The sequence below is a fragment of the Toxorhynchites rutilus genome, chromosome 3 (assembly GCF_029784135.1).
Source record: "Toxorhynchites rutilus septentrionalis strain SRP chromosome 3, ASM2978413v1, whole genome shotgun sequence".
NCBI classification, from domain to species: Eukaryota; Metazoa; Arthropoda; class Insecta; order Diptera; family Culicidae; genus Toxorhynchites; species Toxorhynchites rutilus.
Genome location: NC_073746.1, coordinates 176,316,139 through 176,336,960, shown reverse-complemented (window position 1 = coordinate 176,336,960; position 20,822 = coordinate 176,316,139). Strand labels below are relative to the sequence as shown.

At 41.8% G+C, this 20,822-nt stretch overlaps 1 protein-coding gene across 1 annotated transcript; it reads right to left on the bottom strand.

The window, feature by feature from the left end:
• Positions 1–1,127: 1,127 nt before the first annotated feature.
• On the bottom strand, positions 1,128–17,617 carry LOC129777521 (regulatory-associated protein of mTOR). The gene is made up of 5 exons (XM_055783829.1): positions 17,135–17,617; positions 16,686–17,034; positions 13,972–16,627; positions 7,283–8,266; positions 1,128–2,055 (listed from the first exon to the last, which is right to left on the bottom strand). The coding sequence occupies exons 2-4, from the start codon at positions 16,984–16,986 to the stop codon at positions 7,330–7,332; spliced, it is 3,894 nt and encodes a 1,297-aa protein (XP_055639804.1). The 5' UTR covers positions 16,987–17,034; positions 17,135–17,617; the 3' UTR covers positions 1,128–2,055; positions 7,283–7,329.
• Between the last annotated feature and the right edge of the window lie 3,205 nt (positions 17,618–20,822).

The window sequence follows — 20,822 nt, the reverse complement described above, 5'->3', positions numbered from 1 at the left end:
TCTTTATTTATTTATTTTAGCTTAACGTCTTTACAACATGGCCTGATTCACTATTTTTCTCCAATTAACTCGGTTCGTGGCTATCTCCCTCCAATTCCGCGGGCACCCCGTGCTCATGTCATGCTCCTCTTGGTCTAACCACCTTGCTCGTTGTGCTCCTCGTCGTCTCGTACCAGCCGGGTTCTCGATGAACACCTTTTTTGCAGGATAGTTGTCCGACATTCTTGCAACTTGTCCTGCCCAGCATATCCTTCCAGCTTTGATCAATTTCTGGATACTGGGTTCGCCGGTAAGTCGCGTGGACTCGTGGTTCATTCTTCGCCTCCATACGCCGTCCTCCTGTACACCGCCGAAGATGGTTCTTAACACCCGCCGTTCAAAGGCTCCGAGTGCTCGCAGATCCTCTTCGAGTATTGTCCACGTCTCGTGTCCGTAGAGGACAACCGGTCTTATGAGCGTTTTGTACAGGGAACATTTCGCACGACTACTATGTCTGTTTGACCTTAAGTGTTTGTGGAGACTATAGTAGGTACGACTCCCATTGACGATGCGTCTCCGGATCTCGCGGCTGGTATCATTGTTAGACGTTACCATTGAGCCAAGGTAGACAAATTGGTCCACTACCTCGAACTCATCGCCGTCGATCATTACACTTCTACCTAATCGGGTCCGGTCGTGCTCGGATCCGAAATCCAGCATGTATTTGGTTTTAGACGCATTGATTTTCAGTCCAATTCTCTCTGCTTCGTGCTTAAGTCTGGTGTAATGTTCAGCTATCGTCTCAAATGTTCTGCCGACAATGTCTACGTCATCAGCGAAGCAGATGAATTGACTGGATCTATTGAAAATCGTACCACGCAAGTTAAACGCCGCTCGTCTCATAACACCCTCTAGCGCGATGTTGAACAGTAGGCAAAAGAGACCATCACCTTGTCGAAGCCCCCTGCGGGACTCAAATGGATGATTTTGATGTTGTGTTTTGGGCAGCAATCGTCATTGGTGCTAGCTAGATCGGCCTGTGGACGTTGATAATGCTGATGTTGAAGAAGTGAATGTTGAATCTATATTTTTTGTACGGCAGTCTCATTTCGGATCTCGCTAAACAAAATTTACTTAGTAGCATGTTTGTTCATTTGTATATTTTCGCGGTTGCAAAATCAACTGTACAGTTATAAAATATATCCAGGAGCATTATTTTATACAAAAGATATAAAATTATTACATTCCACAATTTTCTTACGGTACTCAAAATTCAGATAATCATTCATTATAAAAAGAAGAAAAACATTTCATACTTCATTATTATACAGTTATGATTCAAGGAAAACATTCAATTCCAATCGACATGATACCTTTCCATATAATGTTAAAGGCTAACAAGCTAAGGCCGATTTCTAACAAATAAAAATAGAATTTACTGAAAGCAGCTTTTATGTTTCTTATTACACTAACCTGTTCTGCTCAGAAAACGGACTCTAATATTTGTTTTAATAATATTGCGGCACCATTAGATGAATTATAATTATGTAGAAGCTTGTATATTTTTTTTTTGTAATAGTTGTCTCACTTTAATGCCTACTTTCTTCTTCAAAGGAAACATGATAAACTTACAGATGCCTCGACTAACGCTTGTTGTGTAAAATATCTCCCCAGTAATTAAAATCTGTCATAAAAACAACAGAAATTTAAGGCTTATTTGCATGTTCTTGTTGATACTATTGTAAGTTAAATGTTTACGTTTTATACAATTATAAGAAACAGAAAAACTATAAAGTGTATAATGGTAACTGATGTCGACAAACTCTCCAAGTTAATGTCTCATTACTTTGAACCTATCCTAGCGATATCCCGCATTGTCGCTTTTACATGTTGTAAATATAGAGCTCAAAAGTGAAATTCTGTTATCCGTTTTTTTTGTTGTTTTCTCATGGCATAATTCAATCTCTAGCTTGCGGCCGATTTGGTTGCTACGGTGTTTCTCTATGCTAAAATATGCAATCAAGGCGTTGTTCAGTTTTGCTGTGATGCCATGCGCTACTGCGAGCTGGATTCCATCTGAAAGAAGCAGTAAACGAAGGTTAGTACAGGTGTGGTTTTTAGGAAAGGTAATAGACATTTCGTTACATCAAATAATACTTCTAACGTTTGTAAAATTTTCAATTATAATTTCATCTAATAAACCATTATTATGTCACATCGTATTGGGTCAGTTCTTGATAGCATACGACATCTGCACTCAAAACAAGACCATCTACGATAAATGCCGGAAACTAACTTGGATGCATTACAAGCGAAGTGTGTCCACGATGAGTGAAGTTAATTAGAACATTACTCTGCTAAAGAAATCTTCAAAGCGGGTCTGGGAAAACTCATACAATGGATACATTGGATGATACCGGAGGGGTGTAAGGAAGGTATAGTCCACATATAAAAAGGCATCATGCTGTTCTGTGGAAACTACCGCAAAAAATGCTAAAAGCTAAAAGATAATTTAATGGGACATATTTCCCATAAAACATAATTTTATTGATAATGTTACAGAAAAATATTTCGACGCCATGTCGATCGGCCTTCCGACAATTGGCCAGAGCTTTCGCCATTGCTGTCGAAAACATACTTATTTGCATGTTTTTTAGTTCTTTCTTTATTTGTTTGTGCCTTCTCCGCTTCAGGTTTACTCAGAAATTCTCGGTTGGACGCAGCTGAAGAACGATCGGAGAGTTTGCGGACTTCGGAACAACATCCATCCTCAAGTGGTTCATCTACTCCAGTGACTTTTTCGCGTAATGAGCGAGAGCCAGTTGCGACCAAAACACCACATCCTCGTTCGGATGATATTTTTGGATGAAGGAGGCCACTTTCGGCAGGCACTTTGGGCCCAAAGCTCGAAACGAACTAGCCACCTTTCCCTCCGTCTTCTGCTTTAGTTTCAGCTACAGTTTACCATCACGTAGCACCGTCGGACGACCAGAACCATGCTTCCCTTCAATACTTCCAGAAGTGTAAGGAAAGTATAGGTACCGAAACGGGCGTATCCGGCGGACTCAAAGTTCTTTGCAACGGGATGGAGCTTCCAGTAAGCACAACCCATGAAGCGCAATTGCTTTACTGTTTTCGCCATAAGATCCGCAGTTCAACTGAGAGCGCTGTCAAATTTTGCTTGAAACCTCGTGGGTTACTAGAATTGACGATGCCCAAGTGGTCTTATCACCAGGTGTTAAGGTGAACGCATGAAAAATTTATAGGATTTGACTATTGTGCCTTCTTGGACCTTTGGCCATTTGTAGAACTCCTGCCGTGATATCCATCGACCTCTGTCCCAGAAATATGTTCGAGGAGTAATCCCTTAGGATTTCACATAGGAAGCCAGCGACTTTCATTCGGTGTAGCAACAGTGTACTGTTGAAAGCCTCCTTTTTCCACGTTCGTTCGTAATTGCTTGTCGTTCTTAGAATCGCAGCATTCCGATGGTTGAAGCTATACCAGATATCTGTCCTGATGCTATATGTGACCTGATGATCACTTTGGGTAGCGATGGGATGCAAAAAGTCGATTATGAATTCACGACCGTTTTTTCGAAGAGTGCTGGTGGTACCCTTATTTGACAGCACAACATCCAGCTTAAGGTCCCAACTCCAGGGTCCAGTTATACAAAAACAACATCCCTCGCCGAAAAACGCTAAAGATCCTTGGAGTGTTGGTTGACCAAAAACTTAGCTTCCTCCGCCATTTCGAGGAAGTTAAGGAGAACTGTGCCACCCGGTTGAATCTGTTTAAAACTATTTTCAAACCGCACTGGATCAACGACAGAAAGATCCGGCTATGGGTGGCCAAAGCTATCATCAGCAGCCACCTCACCTATGGCCTCGAACTGACGTGTTTGGCTGGAGATAAACTCCCAAAAACTCTGGCACCCATCTATATCAAGGCACTACGGACTGTCTCCGGCCTCCTGCCATCAACACCAGCTGCCTCGGCCTGATCTATGATAAGATCGACCTCCTTTCGATCTTATCATAGACTCGACGATCGTAGCCAGGATTGCCAGTTTTTTGTCGAAAACCAGCGGTAGGGGGGATTCACCTGACCGCCCTTAGCAACACGATACTGTAACGGGTGGCGAATTTCAACCTATCCCCGGTGGCAAAACAATCCTGGTTTGGTGCGAACGACTGGAGGTTCCCAACTGTTCTCGTCGAGAACGGTATCAGGAACAACTTCCGAGCCGGGGCGAACTTGACCGGTCTGCTAGAAAATTTCAAGGCTATCGCACAAAAATGCCGTTTTCACAAGACCAGATATTCGGACGGCTCAAAAGGACCGTAAAGAGTTGGGTTTGGGGTAAGCGATAGTAATAATAGTCTAATTTCCAGCAAGGAACTCGCGGACATCTGCCAAGTCTTCTCGGTCGAGGTAGCCGGCATCTTCGAGGCAACCACAATTTAATCTTCCAAGCCGTTGTTGATCGTCTCCGATTCGGTGAGCGCCATTGACGCCATCGGTGCGACCAGTTCCAAACATCCATGGGAACAGGCCATCAGGAAGTACCTATTGCCCGACACTGTGCTCCTGTGGGTCATCGGACACAACGGCATCGCAGAGAATGAAGCAGCCGACTGATTTGCGGGAATCGGTCACATCGGACCGTTGTTCATCCGGGAGGTGTCGCTGGACAACGTGAAGTTGTGGATCACCAACTCTTTTTGCACCTTTTGAACCGAAAGGTGGTTAGCAGAGAGTGGGTAGTTTCTCAAAAAAAAATCAAGGCCTCGACTGTCAGGTTCAACGACGAGAAACCTCATCTGAGCCCCTCCACGATGATGGAGACTAAGAACACTTCGGCATCTTTAACGGCACGGCATCCTCTCCACTGGCCTGGAGCCCTGGTCCGAGGACATACTTGCCATCTGGTTCAGCAAGCAAACAGCAAGTTTTTTTTGTCAAATAATGTTTTAAAAATGATTTTATGTGTGTTTTGTGTGTCACTTGAAGTCCAACCTTTATGTAATAATTTTATGTGCAATAATTTGATCTCAAAACTTGCGGCAATGCCGTCGATAAAGAGGCGAACCAGCCCAAGAGGCTGAAAGCCTCTCAAATAAAGAATAAAAAAAAAGCTTAGGCCAAACTTCTATAAGTTTCTGTTTTCTAACTTTGGTACATTTCCCTAGCGGTGGTTCTTTCTCTCTATCTCTAACTCCCACTCTAGGAGTCTTTAAAAGACATCCCAGTCGCCTTGTTGACTCGGAGAACATTAGATTTTTACTCAATAAACCCATCCCTTCGGGTACCATGCCCTTCTCTGACATCACCGTTTAATATTACTTTACTGAGTTTATGCACGTATTACTCTATGTTCATTCTGTTTCAAATCAGAAAACAGGTAACGTTTTTATGAAATGAAGATAACGTTAATAACTTTTTTCACAGCGAACGAATGCTGATTATTTGCATACCAATCAAATCGAAAATTATCTAAGATTTGTTTGATATACTATACATTACAATTCCCTAATCCCTAAACGGTTTAAATTAATGAAAACTGGAAGCATTCCCATTTTTCCATTTGTTCTGCCGATTTGTGTGCTTACCTTCCCGTACCGTCAATAAAGAGCAACTAATATTGGGTTGGGGAAAAATAAATGTCGTATATTGTCAATATATGGCAACACTTGAACATATCTTGTGTTGTACTTATCGCATCGGGTCATACTATACGGCTATTTAAAGACGACCTGTGCTACAACCTGTGCTACAAGTGTTGTTTTGACAGTGTTGTGATTGTCCTTTTCAGTCTCAAGTTATAGCGCGTCAAAGATGGAGTTCACCAAGCAAGAAATTCGCCATACTTTACGTTTTTACTACCTGCGAGGTAAAACTGCAACGAAGGCGGCCGAAAAAATCGTGTAGTTTATGGACCCGATACTGTAACGATTCGCACAGCACAGCGTTGGTTGGATCGATTTCGTTCTGGTATAGTGGCTGTCGAAGATACACCCCGTTCTGGTAGGCCAATCGTCGTGGAAACCGATAAAATCGTTGAAATCATCCAAGTAGACCGGCATGTGAGCACTCGTTCGATTGGTCAGGAACTGGGTATAGACCATATAACCGTTTGGAACCATTTGCAGAAGAATGAATTCCAAAAAAAGCTGGATGTATGGGTGCCACACGAGTTGACGCAAAAAAATCTTTTAGACCGAATCAACGCCTGCGATGCACTGCTGAAACGAAACGAACTCGACCCATTTCAGAAGAAGATGGTGACTGATGATGATCACTGGTGTATCACGTACAAAAATTTAAAGCGAAAAAAGTCGTGGTCGAAGCGCGGTGAGCCGGCCCAAATCATCGTCAAGCCCGGATTGACGGCCAGGAAGGTTTTGCTGTGTGTTTGGTGGAATTGGAAGGGAATCATCCACTATGAGCTGCTCAACTATGGCCAGACCCTCAACTCGGTTCTCTACTGTGAGCAGTTTGACCGTTTGAAGCAGGCGATTGACCAGAAGCGACCAGAAATGATCAATAGGAATGGTGTTATTTTCCACCAGGACAACGTTCGGCCTCACACATCTTTGATGACGAAACGCATTGAAGCTACGGGAGCTTGGATGGAAAGTCCTATTGCACCCACCGTATAGTCAGGACGTGGCTCCAAGTGATTATCATCTCTTCCGATCCATGCAAAACGCTCTTGGTGATAGTAAGTTGACCTCAAAAGAGGCTTGCGAAAACTGGCTGTCTGAGTTTTTTTTGCAAATAAGGAGGGGGGGGGGATAATGAAGTTGCCTTCTAAATGGCAACAAGTTTGCGAACAAAACGGCGCATATTTAACTTAAATTGGATAATTTTAAGTATGTTAAATAAAGCGTCAAATTTCGATCAGAAATATGACATTTCTTTTCCCCCAACCCTATACATTCATTTCTGCCCGTTTCAACTTTTTTGGTGATCGCAACAAACCTTCACCCTCCATTCTTACAAAGCTCGAGCAAGGTGACCGAGAAAATTCTTTTAAAATAAGTCAGACCAGCAAATTATTTCGACATCTATTAAATAATTAAAGAATTAACGACTTATAGAATTGAAGAATAAAAGATTTACAGAGTTAAGTAATTGAATAATTGTAGAATTCAACAAAAAAGAATTAAAAATAAACCTCGTCTGACACTACTGTACTGCGGTTATTTACACGTTTCATTTGGCAACACTTATAGAATCACCCTCATTCTTACCAACTACACAAACAAGTTTTAAAAGAGCCAACTAGCAGTCAACTTACCGAAGCAAGGCCAGGCAGACGAAAGCCCCCTATTCAATTCCTTGTGCTTATTTCCGGTCAAGAACATATACAGCCGCGGTGTTGTCATTGAATCCCGCTGCCAGACTAATCTTGTATTTGTGGAATGACAAACACGACGTAACTCCCTTCTTAGTGCCCATGAATCCTTCATTGCATCGAATAGTATTCAGCGTTGTTCCGTCCAATCCGTAGATGGTTATCACACTTGTAGCACACGCAACAAGATCCGCCCTCGGATGAATAGTCATAGCCGAAACATCCGAACCAGCACTCCAATGCTGCAACGATGACGTTGACTTGCGAATGTCGTACATACGAACCGTGGATGTAGTGCATGCTGAAATTAAACTCTCCGAATCGTCCCTCAGACAGATCGTCAGAATCGGGTTCAGATGTTCCCGGAACGTAGCGAATCTTGATTCCGTTGGCGGACACCTTCGGTCGAACAGTCGCACGCTACCATCATTGCAACCGGCCGCGAATATTCCACTCGGAGCACACGACAGCTTGATGATTGTTGTGTCCGAGCCACTCGGGATATCACAGATTTTGGATTCTCGCTCTACATCCCACAGCCGTATATACTTTGCTTCCCCCGCGGCCATAACGGTCTGCAAATTTTGGTGCCAAGCCATCACCAAGCCTAGCTCACTGGTTCCCACTTTGGCCGTTGCCGGCGAGTTGAAATCGAACAGGCCATGCCACGCAGTTATGAGCGCAGATTCTCGGCTCGTTTCGGCTGGTCTCCATAATCGGATGACGCTATCACTGTAGCCAACCATAATCAGACCCACGTCGTGGGCGTTGACAAAGTCCAGTGAAGACACCATAACCGCAGGTGGGGTAGTGTGAAACCTGTTCTGGTCGAGGAAGATGGATTGATGCTGTTGCGATACTGGCTGCTTGAAGGGGATGAAAGAGCTGGTGATATCTGTGCTCCAATCCTGTAGGATGACACGGTCTCTATTTTGGATGAAAAAGAACAAATAAACAATGGGAAGTGTGATTACTCTTATTTTTTGTAATGGCGAAGATCGCAGTTCGTTGTGTTTTTTGTCTATAAAAATTACATAGTTGTGTGTGAAATCCCGTTTAGATTTGCGATACGTCGTAGCCAGAAGAAAGCATAATTAATTCTGCAAAAGATACGTAAAAGTTGCTACCTTAACTGAAATTTATGTTAAGTATTATCCTTAAAACAGGAGCAAGTGGCAAAACCACAAGCTGTTGTTGGTTGAATTTCGATATCTCAGATCTGCTATTGTGTTTGTATTTCGCTAGATATAAAGTGCCTAGGCCAATAGATGAATGTAGTGTGTGTAACGAAGGAATTGCGATCAGCGATAATCCCATATCGGGTGTTGAAAGTTGTGGTGCTCGTATACACAGGCGCAGCACAAATCTGACTACACTGCATTCTTTTTTCATGCGACCTTTTTCCGTGATTTTATTACACGCGATTCTCACGAAATTGCGCTATTTTTTTACGCGATTCACTCGCAATTATGCGATTTTTTTACTCCATTCTCTCGAAATTACGCAATTTGGTCGAAATAACGCGTTTTATTGGGCGCGCACGTATCAGTCACGTAAAAAAGTGAACGAAATTGAAATGAATATCCAAAAACTTTCGTGCCACCTTAAAGATTCAACTAATCATCCAACCAACAAAAAATGGTTTACGCAATAGAGAAACTTCTTTTATCTTCACACAGTACTAGTCTAATTCCGAACGAGATCAGTCTAAGATTATCTTCTAACCAATTTATATAAACGTGAACGGTGAATAAAAAAGAAGTTTGAAATTGTTTAAAATCCAAAGGTGTTCTTTGGGAGAAATTATATCGCTGAAAGCGATGTTAATAAAATCACCAGAGAATTAGTGCATATTCAAAATCTTCGCTATGATTTATAGTGTCGGAAAACAGCGAGAACTGTGGTGGTTTTAATTTCAGATTGTGGCTAAGATTGTGAGCTGGAAAATCTTAATTCGATTCTTCGGGCCGCTGTAGGAAACGGAACGGTGGGAATACGTATCTTGTAAAAAAACCGCATTAAAAATCCGCGTAAAAAATCGCGTTATTTGGAAAATCCGCGTAAAAAAAACAGGTCATCCAAAATCTACGTAAGCATCGTAATAGAGTGCGGCACTAATTTCCGTCATAAACGCTAAGTTCCGTCGCAAGCACTGATTACCGTCACATGCTCTGAGGGAGCATGAAGAAGGAATGTGAACTGAGAGAGAGAGATGTGATATTGCCCAGTTTTTTTACGCGGTAAAATGGAAAATCCGCGTAAAAAACCTCTTAAAAAACCTGGGTGTACTGTTTAAGTTCAATGAGGGTTTGTCTGCAAGTAAACGTGAATCACAGAATGATTTAGTTGTTGATATTTCATTGTTAAAAGAAGAGATGGAAGAGCTTAATTTCATATCTGAGACAATAACCAATATTCGTGATACGTTTGCCTTACAGATAAACAACGCATTGGAAGAAGCTAAACAACTATTGGAAACGAGCCTTACTACTGCTCTTCAAGAATTATGGAAAAAAATATTTTGAACAAAAAGAATGAATTTGAAAGTCAAAATATAATTGCAATGAACAGAAAAAGAAAATTTGAAAGGGATACGCGATCGTAATCGGATTTCTATCCAAGAAGGAAAATAAATGTAATGTCAAATAGTAATGATAAATCGATTCTGATTGAAAATAAAAATGACGAGGTTCTTCATACCACTGAAACATTATCTTTCGCGAACGTTGTTTCAAGAAATCCCGAGATATCGGAAAAAAGTGAGATTGGTGCAACAACTGCACAGTACCCAGTAGTTGGTGCAAATCAATTACAGTACCCGAAAGAAAAATACAAAATAAACTTGATCTAAGCATACATAATGTCCACGGTTCCCGGAATAAATCGCCACAGAAAACGACTGCAACAGAAACCACCGCTTATAAAATGTGTAGTAGGCTATAAATATTGTGGCGCGGTATTGTATTTCAAAACAAGAATTAACCGGGCAAACGTATCGCCCCAGGCAAACGTAACGCCCCGGGCAGACGTATACCGTCCGACGCTCGCTAGAGCTCGGTCGGACATTGCTAAAGGATCGTATCCTATGTTTCAAACTAACCGGGCAATCAGTGGATCCCAGGTTTGCGTGCGAGACACCGCCGCTTCCGACGGCGGGTCGGCGGTGGACTCGGATTGCGTCATCTTGGCGGCATGGGCCGCCTCGATTCCTTATCCTCGCCAAATGGGGACTTCGTCCCCATTACATTGTCCTCAGAATAAATTTCGAAAAACGAGAACAAGAGAATAAATTTATAATAGAAATGTGAGGCACATGATGTTTTTCCCGCGCCAAATATTTCTAGCCTACTACACTTTTTCTAAGCGGTTGTTTCTGTTGCAGTTGTTTACTGTGGCGATTTATTCCGGTCACCAATGTCCACAGCTTTCGAAACGGGAAAAAGGCTCGATTATTATAGAGTGCGCAGCAGTAGAAAAATGTCATTCAATAAAATCCGACATTGAAGGCAAGTTAGCTTCCAATCAGCCTACATAAATTTTGCGCTCACTCTGTCCTTCCTCGAAACAACCCCTATTTTAAGAAATTGTCGAGTAAACATAGTTTGCCGGCGAACGTCGAGCGGTAAATAACAGTTTTTCTCAAGATTCATCTTGTACCTCTAAAAAGATTACGAAAGACGTAATTTTACGGTGATCGCATTTGATTGAAGAAATTTTCAATTCTGAGAAGAACTATTTGGTATTTGGTTTTGCCGAAAACGATACAAAATCTCTTGTGTTGTACGCAGGGTTGCCAACTATAATTTTAAAAAATCAGGAATAATAAAAATAAAAATCAGGATAAAACAGGATAGCTCATAATGGGTTGTCCGAAAAGTTAATGTCAATTTTTGGGAGAACAAAAACATAATTTTCATTCGAAGCATAATAATTTAATTTTATATTCATAGTTCTGTTTTGCAATCTTTCCTCCGAGAACATGTTTGCTTCCTCGTCAAAAACTGCTGCGAGCCATATATGTGAGAAACAGGTTGCTAGTAGTACCTCAAAATACAGAATCCATTCCACATCCCACCAGAGCGAAGACCGGATATGTAAAAGAATTTATAAGCATGGTATAAATCCTCGGATATGTGGAAATGCTAGTGTTTCGCCTAACCTTTTGATCTATATATATATATATATATATATATATATATATATATATATATATATATATATATATATATATATATATATATATATATATATATATATATATATATATATATATATATATATATATATAATGGAGTGATGTCTGTCTGTCTGTCTGATTCTTATAGACTCGGAAACTACTGAACCGATCGAAAATTGGTATGTAGGGGTTTTTGGGGCCGGGGAAGGTTTTCGTGATATTTTGAGACCCCTCCCCCCTCTCTAAGGGGGGCTGCCATACAAATGAAACACAAATTTCTGCATTACTCGGAAATTAACCAAGCAAACGAAACCAAAGTTGGCATGTGAAAGTTTTAGGGTGCAATAAATGTTTCTATGATGGTTAGACAGTCCTTCCCCCACTCAAAGGGGGGGGGGGCTGCCATACAAATGAAACACAAATTTCTGCATTACTCGAGAATTAATCAAGCAAATGAAATCAAATTTGGCATGTGGAGGTTTTAGCATGCAATAAATGTTTCTATGGTGTTAAGATACTCCTTCCCCCTCTCTTAGAGGGAGCTGCCGTACAAATGAAACACAAATTTTTGCATTACCCGAGAATTAATCAAGCAAATTAAACCAAATTAGGCATATGGAAACTTTAGGGTACAATGAATGTTTCTATGGTGGTTAGATACCCCTCCCCCCTCTCTTAGGGGTGGCTGCCATACAAATAAAACACAAATTTCTGCATTACTCGAGAATTAATCAAGTAAATGGGCGGGACGAAGTTTGCCGGGTTAGCTAGTATTTTATATTTTTTCCGAAAACATATCTCATCTACGAAAACCCATCTACATCTACATACACATTATCCTCAATAAAGCAATTGTGTTCTTCGAATTTAATCTCGTTGTAATTGAATGAATTCGACAGACGATCTGGCTTCATGAAATTTTCTAGTTTCTAGTTTCTAGTACAGCTTCGCGTACAGAATACGATTTATTGTAAGATATATACAAGTGCGAACCGGATGGATGTCATGACAGAAAACTTTGACATGGAAACCAGTATATTTAATACGAATATTGTAAAGAGTACAAAAATCAGGATCATTTCAGAAAAATCAGGGTAAATTGAGTGTTCGTCAGGATATCAGGGAGCGTGCTAAAAAGTCTGGGAAATCCTGAAAAATCAGGAAGGTTGGCATCTCTGGTTGTGCGTGATGATGTCGCAGCTTCTTTGCGGCGATTTCTGAGAATTTAATTGACTTCTGCTTTCTGGCAGCCGCTGTTCGCCTTCTTCACAGCAGCTTCCCTTCGACTAGGACTACGTCGGCATTCGCCACAAACATGCCTTGAATTGACTAGAAATTAATTGACGAGCGTTGAGATCGAGGATGACTGATGAACTATTCTAGCAAATTGTTATTCCATTTGACGTGACTAATTAATACAAATCTGCCCCTTCATTCAACCACTACTACTCCCCCTGATATGAATTTCGTTACCCGCGTACACAATCTTATTTTAACGTCCATGTAAAGTGAAACGAAAACTTGATTTTTGATGCAAAAAAAGTGGTTACACCATTAATGGACGGCTTCATTGTCGACCCGCCATGAACTCAAACCAACGAACTTCGACAGTTACCAGGTATGCTATAAAGGTCCTCGCGTTAGTATTAGTAAATAGAGTGCATTTTGGGAGGAATTCTAAGCAAAGTTTTAGTTCACTTTGCCTCCGAGTTCAAATTTGTAAAAAAAAACATACATAAAAACGGGTTTATATCAACAAGAATGAAATGCGATAGTCGAGTCGCAGAGTGTGTAGCGGTCAGCGCTATAAACATGTTTTTAGGGCAAAACATATTCTAATATGTATTTGCCCTAAAAAATTATAAACAATTTTTACGTACATTGAATTAAGAGATTGAATGGTTTTTTTTTATTTTTGTCAGCGGTTATCGTCTACAGCACTTCATTCTTCTGTGTGGCATAGATCCCTTAACCATCCGTTCGATCTCCATTCAAGAATGGACCTTCATCCTACTCGGGTTCGGAAAAATACGATATGAAATGTTTGATTACACTAATATTTCTGAATTGTGAATTGTTTCTTCTGCGCACCGTCATTTCCGGCGCAGAAACATCAAACATACTTTCGTTCGAATCTTTTCATTTGTTCTATCACAATCACTTTCTATTAATTTTACAGATCGTTTGAATGTTTCCAAACTCACTTACGATACATTACTTATTTTTTTATTTAACAACCAAAGATGCCCTAGAAATAATTTATATAACGTTTGTCTGGTCAACTAGTAAGTTTATATTATAATGACGAGTTTTTAGAAAAGTACTAGGAAATTCATAGTAAAAGGAAATTGTAAAGAGCCAATTAGAAGATCAATCAACGAAATGTTCGAAAGACTTCATATCAGACGAAGTTCACCGGGTCGGCTAGTAACAAATAACATTTATGAGTACTCACTTGTATGCCACTGCAATCTGGTCATTGTACGGATTAAGTTTGACCATCGTGGGAGTGTGCTGTGTGCGACAAGACCAGCTCTGCGTATCCAATCGCCCGAAAACAGCCCTCCGCTGTTGATCTTTACCTTCTTCTCGTACATTTTTATTTCTCGCACATCTCGACTGACGATCCAGGAACTCAGTGGAGTTCTGATCACTGGCGCTCAGTTTGCCTTCATTCAAGAACTTGGATGGCCGCGCGAAGAAACTAACCGACCACTCGATGTAATTAGTGGTAACAATTGGGGCAGCAGGTTGAAACTGTTGTTGTGCAGAGTGCTGAGCAACGGGAGTTGCCGAAGGAGGAGGCATCTGATCAGCTTGTTGCTGTTGAGGAGTGCTCACCGGAGTCGAGATGGCGTTCTGCAGCTGGAGCTGGTGTGTCGTACTCAACAGCTCCGTTGTGCTGTCACTGGTTTGCTGGAGTCTCTTTTTGTTAGGCAGAGGTGTGTGATGACTGGATTGATTCAGGTGCAGCGGTGGAGACTCTCCTCCCAGATAGTTGATTCGGGTGTTCGGGGAAGGTGGCAAACTCATACTTCCGGCACACTTTTCTGTCGTGGCTTCTTTAGCCATCTCGTAACCTTGCTTGCCAACATATTCTACCACTTTCTGCGCCATAGTTGCAACCGCTGGGAAGGGATCTTTCGCAAGAGCGTTGAGACCATTCCATAGTTTTTGGTAAATGGAACCTACACTTACGGCGTTCTTACCCACACTTATGATGTTGCTTGAGCTCGAAACTCGCTTCATGTTCATGTTTCTTTCCAAACTGTGGTAATGATGATTGAACAAATGATGACCACTCGAGGACTCTTGCAGGAACACTGAAACGAATTGGTTCTCGAAAAACCTCACCATCCACTGAAGTGATGCTATGAGTTCCATCCGCACAAGAGGACTCATATCGTTGCAAACTGTGGTGAACAGATGCATCGCAGTCGAGCGATCAATGTTGTTTGCGTGATCGGACCGTTGCGTAACCGAGCTGATGAATGTGCCCAATGCATAAACTGCCGCGGCTCGTACCTCAGGAATCGGATCGCTCAGAAGCGGATAGAGCTTTTCGTTTGCATTGTCACGAACTCCAGACCACCTTGCTTGTTCGTAATTCTGCCACAAGTGACCCAAGCAAATTGCTAGCCACTGTCTGAGCACAGGATTCTCGTCGTTCAGCTGATCCAGACAGATCGAAACCAACTGACCTTGCAGAGCATTCGCTTGACCGATCGGGAAATTATGTACAATACTCGCTAATACGAAGGCAGCGTATATTCGGTGATTTCCCTTGAAACTTGGACAAGGGCTGGTGTCTTGGAGTGCTGACAGAAAGTATTTGTGGCCTTGGTCTCGTATCAAATCGATTTGACATGTAGCATCCACCGCTAGTATTTTTGCCCAAATGAACACCAGAAAAGGTCGCAACTCCTTCGCTAAACTTTGAAGCAGCTTCAACACGTACGGGAAAATTCCAACGCTGAGCGCCAGATTAACGGCCCACGGTCCCAGATCGAGGAAATGGCCAAGCAACTCCAGAGCACGCAATCGATGAACCTGAGAAAGAAGCACTTGAAGCACAATCGGTAACTGTTCCGGGGGACTTCGCTGCTCCGAGCTACCTTCCAACCAAACCTGGAAGGCGGTGAGCTGTTCCTCGAAAAATGGCGAATGTTTGAAGCGCTTTCCTTTCTCCAGAATGTCAGGCAGCTGGGACAGGGCCAAATCTAGAGCCAAATCCCACGCAGACCACATCGGATGCCGGTAGCTTTGGGGCATCGGGGGGCTGGAAATTGGCGTACAATCGTACGAGCGAAGAATCCGTTCCGCTAGAAGAAAGTTTCTAAACAGACTAGCCACGAGAAGATCTTGTCGGAAGAGCTTCTGGAACAAGTCGCGCGGAAGTGTATTCCACGCAATGGTGTCCGTTATGGCCGTGAATATCCAGTTGAGTTCCCCAAGCATCGTTCGCCGGTCGTTCAACTGTCCTGGAATCCTTTCGATCAGGTCCTCTGTAACGTGTGGAACCAACTTCGACGTCGATTGCAGAATGAACCACTTTAGTGCTATTCGTATGGGTGTGGTTAAGCAGGATGTGAACAAATCCGCCGGCAATTGTGGATTCATGGGGAGTATCTGATTCGAAGCACATGCAGCGAGTTGAATACAATTTTTGTAAGTAGTTGTGCCCAAAATTGGTGGCGAAGGGGAGTTTCGTGTACCTTCCTGATCAGAATGACCGGCGGTACTCCCACTACGAGCACGCATCTGCTCCAGCTCCCTTTCGTGCTGCTCGGCGAATGTGTTAAAGCTATTTACAATTATCCCCGCATTGGAACAATCGTACACATAAATTGACGGAGCTCCCATCCACGCTTGTAAGTCATATATGGACAGTGGGATGTATTGGGTGTAGGTTCGATTGAATACCCAAATTTCGCCATTCACTGTCGGTCTGGGAACGCCATGCCCATTGTAATGGAACAGAACACGTTCCTCTTTTGAGTTCCGGCGAAGCGAAGTGCATAGCTTTTTCACATCTTCCACGGTCGGATCAAGCGAATGCTTATATCGGGCGCGGGGCTGCCATCGCTCGTATTGCTTTTGTAGATTGTTACCTTACAAGAGAAAAAAAACACAATTAAATGCAATTCCATGAAAAAATATGAAGCGTACCGATTAACTCCATCGCTTTCTGAGGTGACACAGAGGAAGGATCAATCCAGCATTCCAGCCTGGAGCATGGTTGAATCTTGACAACATCGGGCGGATCTACTCCCACATTCAGACACAGCACCAAAGCCACACTGACGGTTTTCATCCGTTCCTTAACACGCCAGCTCTGGGTGATGCAGTTTATACCTTCTATTTTCCCCAAGTGTCGGGCGTATATGAAACTAATCGGCAGCTTGGAATCATCCTCCTCTTCAACTACGTTGTTGCTGTTCTTGTCCGTAGTTTCGATCATGTTGCACATTACCGAATCCCGACGTTCAACGTAATTGAAATGATTACTTTTGTGAACCTAAAATGTAGTATCAAATAGCAAATTCAATATTGATTACCGAGTCAAGAACATTCACATAACCATGATCGATTGGTGCTTATAAGCACGATATATTTACCTTTGATTTTTTTTTTTGGTTCCGTCCTAATTGCTAGTTGCCTATATCCTACACAAAGTACAATCAACAATCAATTTCCCGTGCAGCCGTTTTCTCTGTTCACTTGCCCTTTCTTTTTGTATCGGTTCGGTTTGTTGTTTATCCCGTTTCCGTTTTAAATGCACGATTACTATTTATTTTTTTGGGAACGGTTGGTTTTATTCGTAACAGACGATGCAACTACGCCTTCTGTCACTCGATTTTTTTTTCAGCTAGTGAACATGTTTAGCGTTTTCCTGCTGGCTGGCTGCAAAGATTACGATCACAAAAACATCCTGCACTGTAGCCGCTTCTCGGGGTATAACATTTTGAGCATTGCTCGCATGACTGCAACTCGCGAAACTTGTTTTAATAATTGTAATAAAAGTTCACATTTAAGAGATATTTGAAAAATGAAATTGATATAACTTTGCGATCCAACAAGAGGTTAGATTCTAGATTTTTTTCAACTGTCAAATTTTATGCTTCATTTTCAGATGTACCCATTGGTTTTGATCGGAGTAATTTAAAATATTTGCTTTTATACACTGAGCCAAAAGTGTGCATTGATCAACGCAAATAGAACACCGGGTATCAGGGTACGTATATGACAAGGTAGTCTGGACTGACTAGTGCATCAGTAACAGTGAGGCTGTGACGTGTTAGCTTTGCAAGTATCATGAAGCGGTATAATAAATTTGTCTAAATAAGTTTAATTCTATTGTATTTTAGCTCAATGTGTACTTTACGCTGCAATATATATTTATTTATTGCAGCGTAAAGGGGAAATTGTGGCCCGTTAGTTCGGATTTTAGTTTCCTGAAGTTCTCTTTAGCTCTCCAATACTTCCTGCCGCAATGTTTGAATAAGGCCATGTTCTCACTGCAGCGGGGCGTCAACGTGGCGTGAGTGGGGCGTGTTCACTTCTCGCAACGACATTTTAATTCACTCACATTGCACCGTGTCAGCGGCGTGTCTTCGGTGTGTTTTATACAAATTGTAAATGTGTATTTTTGAATGAAAGAATGAATATTGGTTTATTTTTAAATATTCCTACATCGTGGGACGAACCGGTACAAAAATCGGACGGTGAAAAACGTAAAAACAAAAAAAAAAGCAAAAAATTAATATTATGTCACTACTACAAACAAACATGTGCAAGAGAGAAGCGGAGAAGTACAAATATCGCCGGCGTGAAGTGTTCTCGTTTGCACGCCAGTCGCACGCCAAAACCACGCTCACGACACGTCAGCCTGGTGTGAACACATCGGTAAGAACACACACGATTAATCGTAAGCATCACACGCCCCACCCAAGCCACGCTGACGCCCCGCTGCAGTGAGAACAAGGCCTAAAGCTATCAGAACCGGCCGAATCGCTATGTTTTCACTATGCTATATTAGAGATGTTAATAGCGCTGTTCCGGATTTTATTTAACGGAATATTCCTCTCGGAATAGTCTTGTTTCGTCCCATTAGAAAACTGAACCGATTCCGTGGATGTTACGGATGTTTTTACTCGAATCAACTCCTGCTTGATGTCAACCTTTCGGCGAGCCAAAGGTTGTGCAGTCCACTGATCATTCAACAAGAGCCAAAGGTGGTACCGCTCATGACAACCCTACACGAGCTGATGTTTGTGCCGGCTAGTGAACATTCTATCTTGGATTCCTCGAGTAGAGAAGACGCACCACGCTAGATATGGGGTACAGACTAGGGGGCGTTGCTGATTAATGGTCAGCGGCATCCCAATAGGAAGCATCCCGTGTCGGGCACACGTACAGAGCATTGGAGACAGCAACATTACAATTACGAAAACACTTGTAATACTAACCTCGAGCCAACCGCGAGTAATCGGTTACATATTACTAACATAGTTATAAGGCAAACATTGTCGAAATATTGAACTCCCGGAGTGTTCAAACATACTCACACACAAACAACACAAAACGGGGGGAATGTTCCCGTCAGGTTGACGCCATATATTTTTTGGATAAAAAAAATACACCTGTTGGTACCAGTTTTCGACGATATTGTACTTTGAAGCCTTCGATATGCATGAAACAATCTGGAATTAAGTGAAGCGAACAAATGTACATGTTTTTAGTATTGCTGTTTAGGTCCTGACCGAAGAATCAGAGCCATTTCTTCGGAATGGTCACATCCCTCGGGAATCGATGAAATGATAATTTGTGGGATATGTTTTCATAATTTGAGTTGGACTCGAGCCCGGGCATTGATGACCGAACGCTAACGCATCTGGGTGCCATACATGAAACCATAGAGTTGTCTGAGAACGGAATTATTTTATACATATTCCATCGCAGTCGAGCCGCCGTATAAAGACCAGTTTCAAAAAGCAGCACAGAAACAACACATCCATATTCAGGGAACCCGAACCCGATTTCGAAAAGCCTTGAACGATTTAACGATGATTCACTAACTTCTCTATCTCATGTATTGTTGACGTATTTTCAAAAAAAAGTAGCAAAACACGTAATATTTGCAAAAGAAAAAAAAACACTTTATTAATTATGAATTGCTTTGCGATCTCTGCTTTTCGTCAGAGCTAAGCAGTTGAGAGTGTAGAAGTGAATCGTGTCGCTACACACTTCGAGTCCAGATTACCTTGTCATACACGTACCCTGACCAGGTTTATTACATCACCAGTGTGATACTCACACTCTCCAATACATAGAAGCTAAGTTTAAAAACACTGTACAACTGTTATGTTGAAATTCTTTTTTTGATTTTTTTCTTCGCCTATCACTACATGGAAAAAAGTCAGTAGTAATCTTTCTGATATATCTATTTACGTTATGCATTGCATGCTGGAGCATCCCTTTGTTTGGAAAAATAAAGGTGGATGACTGGATGTGCGTGTGTATGTGCAGCAAGTATATGCATACAAAGTGGGATATTACTGTAAGGCATAATAGGCGATATCGGCAAGGTTATTATTATAGCTTATGGTGCCACACATGTAGTAACCCAACTGAAGTCAAATCTTTCATTCGTTTTTTTAGTCAATTAGGCTAAAGTGAAAATGATATAATCTCCACGCATACTAAAACATCGATTCTTCGATTTCTTCTACAATTTTCTTTCAATTTGGAAATTGTCATTGGTTGTATTCGTTATCATCGCCAAAGAGTTTCATTTCGCACCTTTCAATGGAAATTTTCGTCCGTTCCATTTCACCAAAGGTGTATTACAAAAGGCTCACCACTTCACCAAAGAGACACCGGCAAACTGATTACTCTTGCTGGTTTTTGGCTGTTTTATAGTGACTTTCAGCCTATTCAGCCTCGTCACTTGGACAAAACCCGTTCTATTGGACTAAGGGCTTCTATTCCGAAGCCTTCTGTCTTCTCGTGTTGGATTTTGGGTCTTTGACCAACGAAATATTTGTGCATCAAACAAAACATGGCGATTTACATGTTTTTTACATACGGACCAAATTAAATCGTGAATACATTCACTCCTATTCCGGAACTCGATCGGATTAGAAATGTTGCATTGTTGCATTCTGTAACCCGGATGAGTCCGACTTCTGCACTGTGAAATCCGCCCGTTATTCAAACCCTATCAACATATGTAGAAGTGACAACATTGCCTTGACGTGAAAAAAATTGTGTCTGGTAATCACACTTATTCCGGAACCCGCTCAG

Bases quoted from the DNA above. Each gene is read 5' to 3' on its own strand.
- LOC129777521 (XM_055783829.1), bottom strand. From the start codon at position 16,986: ATGTGCAACATGATCGAAACTACGGACAAGAACAGCAACAACGTAGTT. The intron at 16,628-16,685 runs GTACGCTTCATA...TTCTCTTGTAAG, and splicing joins GAAAGCGATGGAGTTAATCG to GTAACAATCTACAAAAGCAA. The intron at 8,267-13,971 runs GTGAGTACTCAT...CATCCAAAATAG, and splicing joins CAGATTGCAGTGGCATACAA to AGACCGTGTCATCCTACAGG.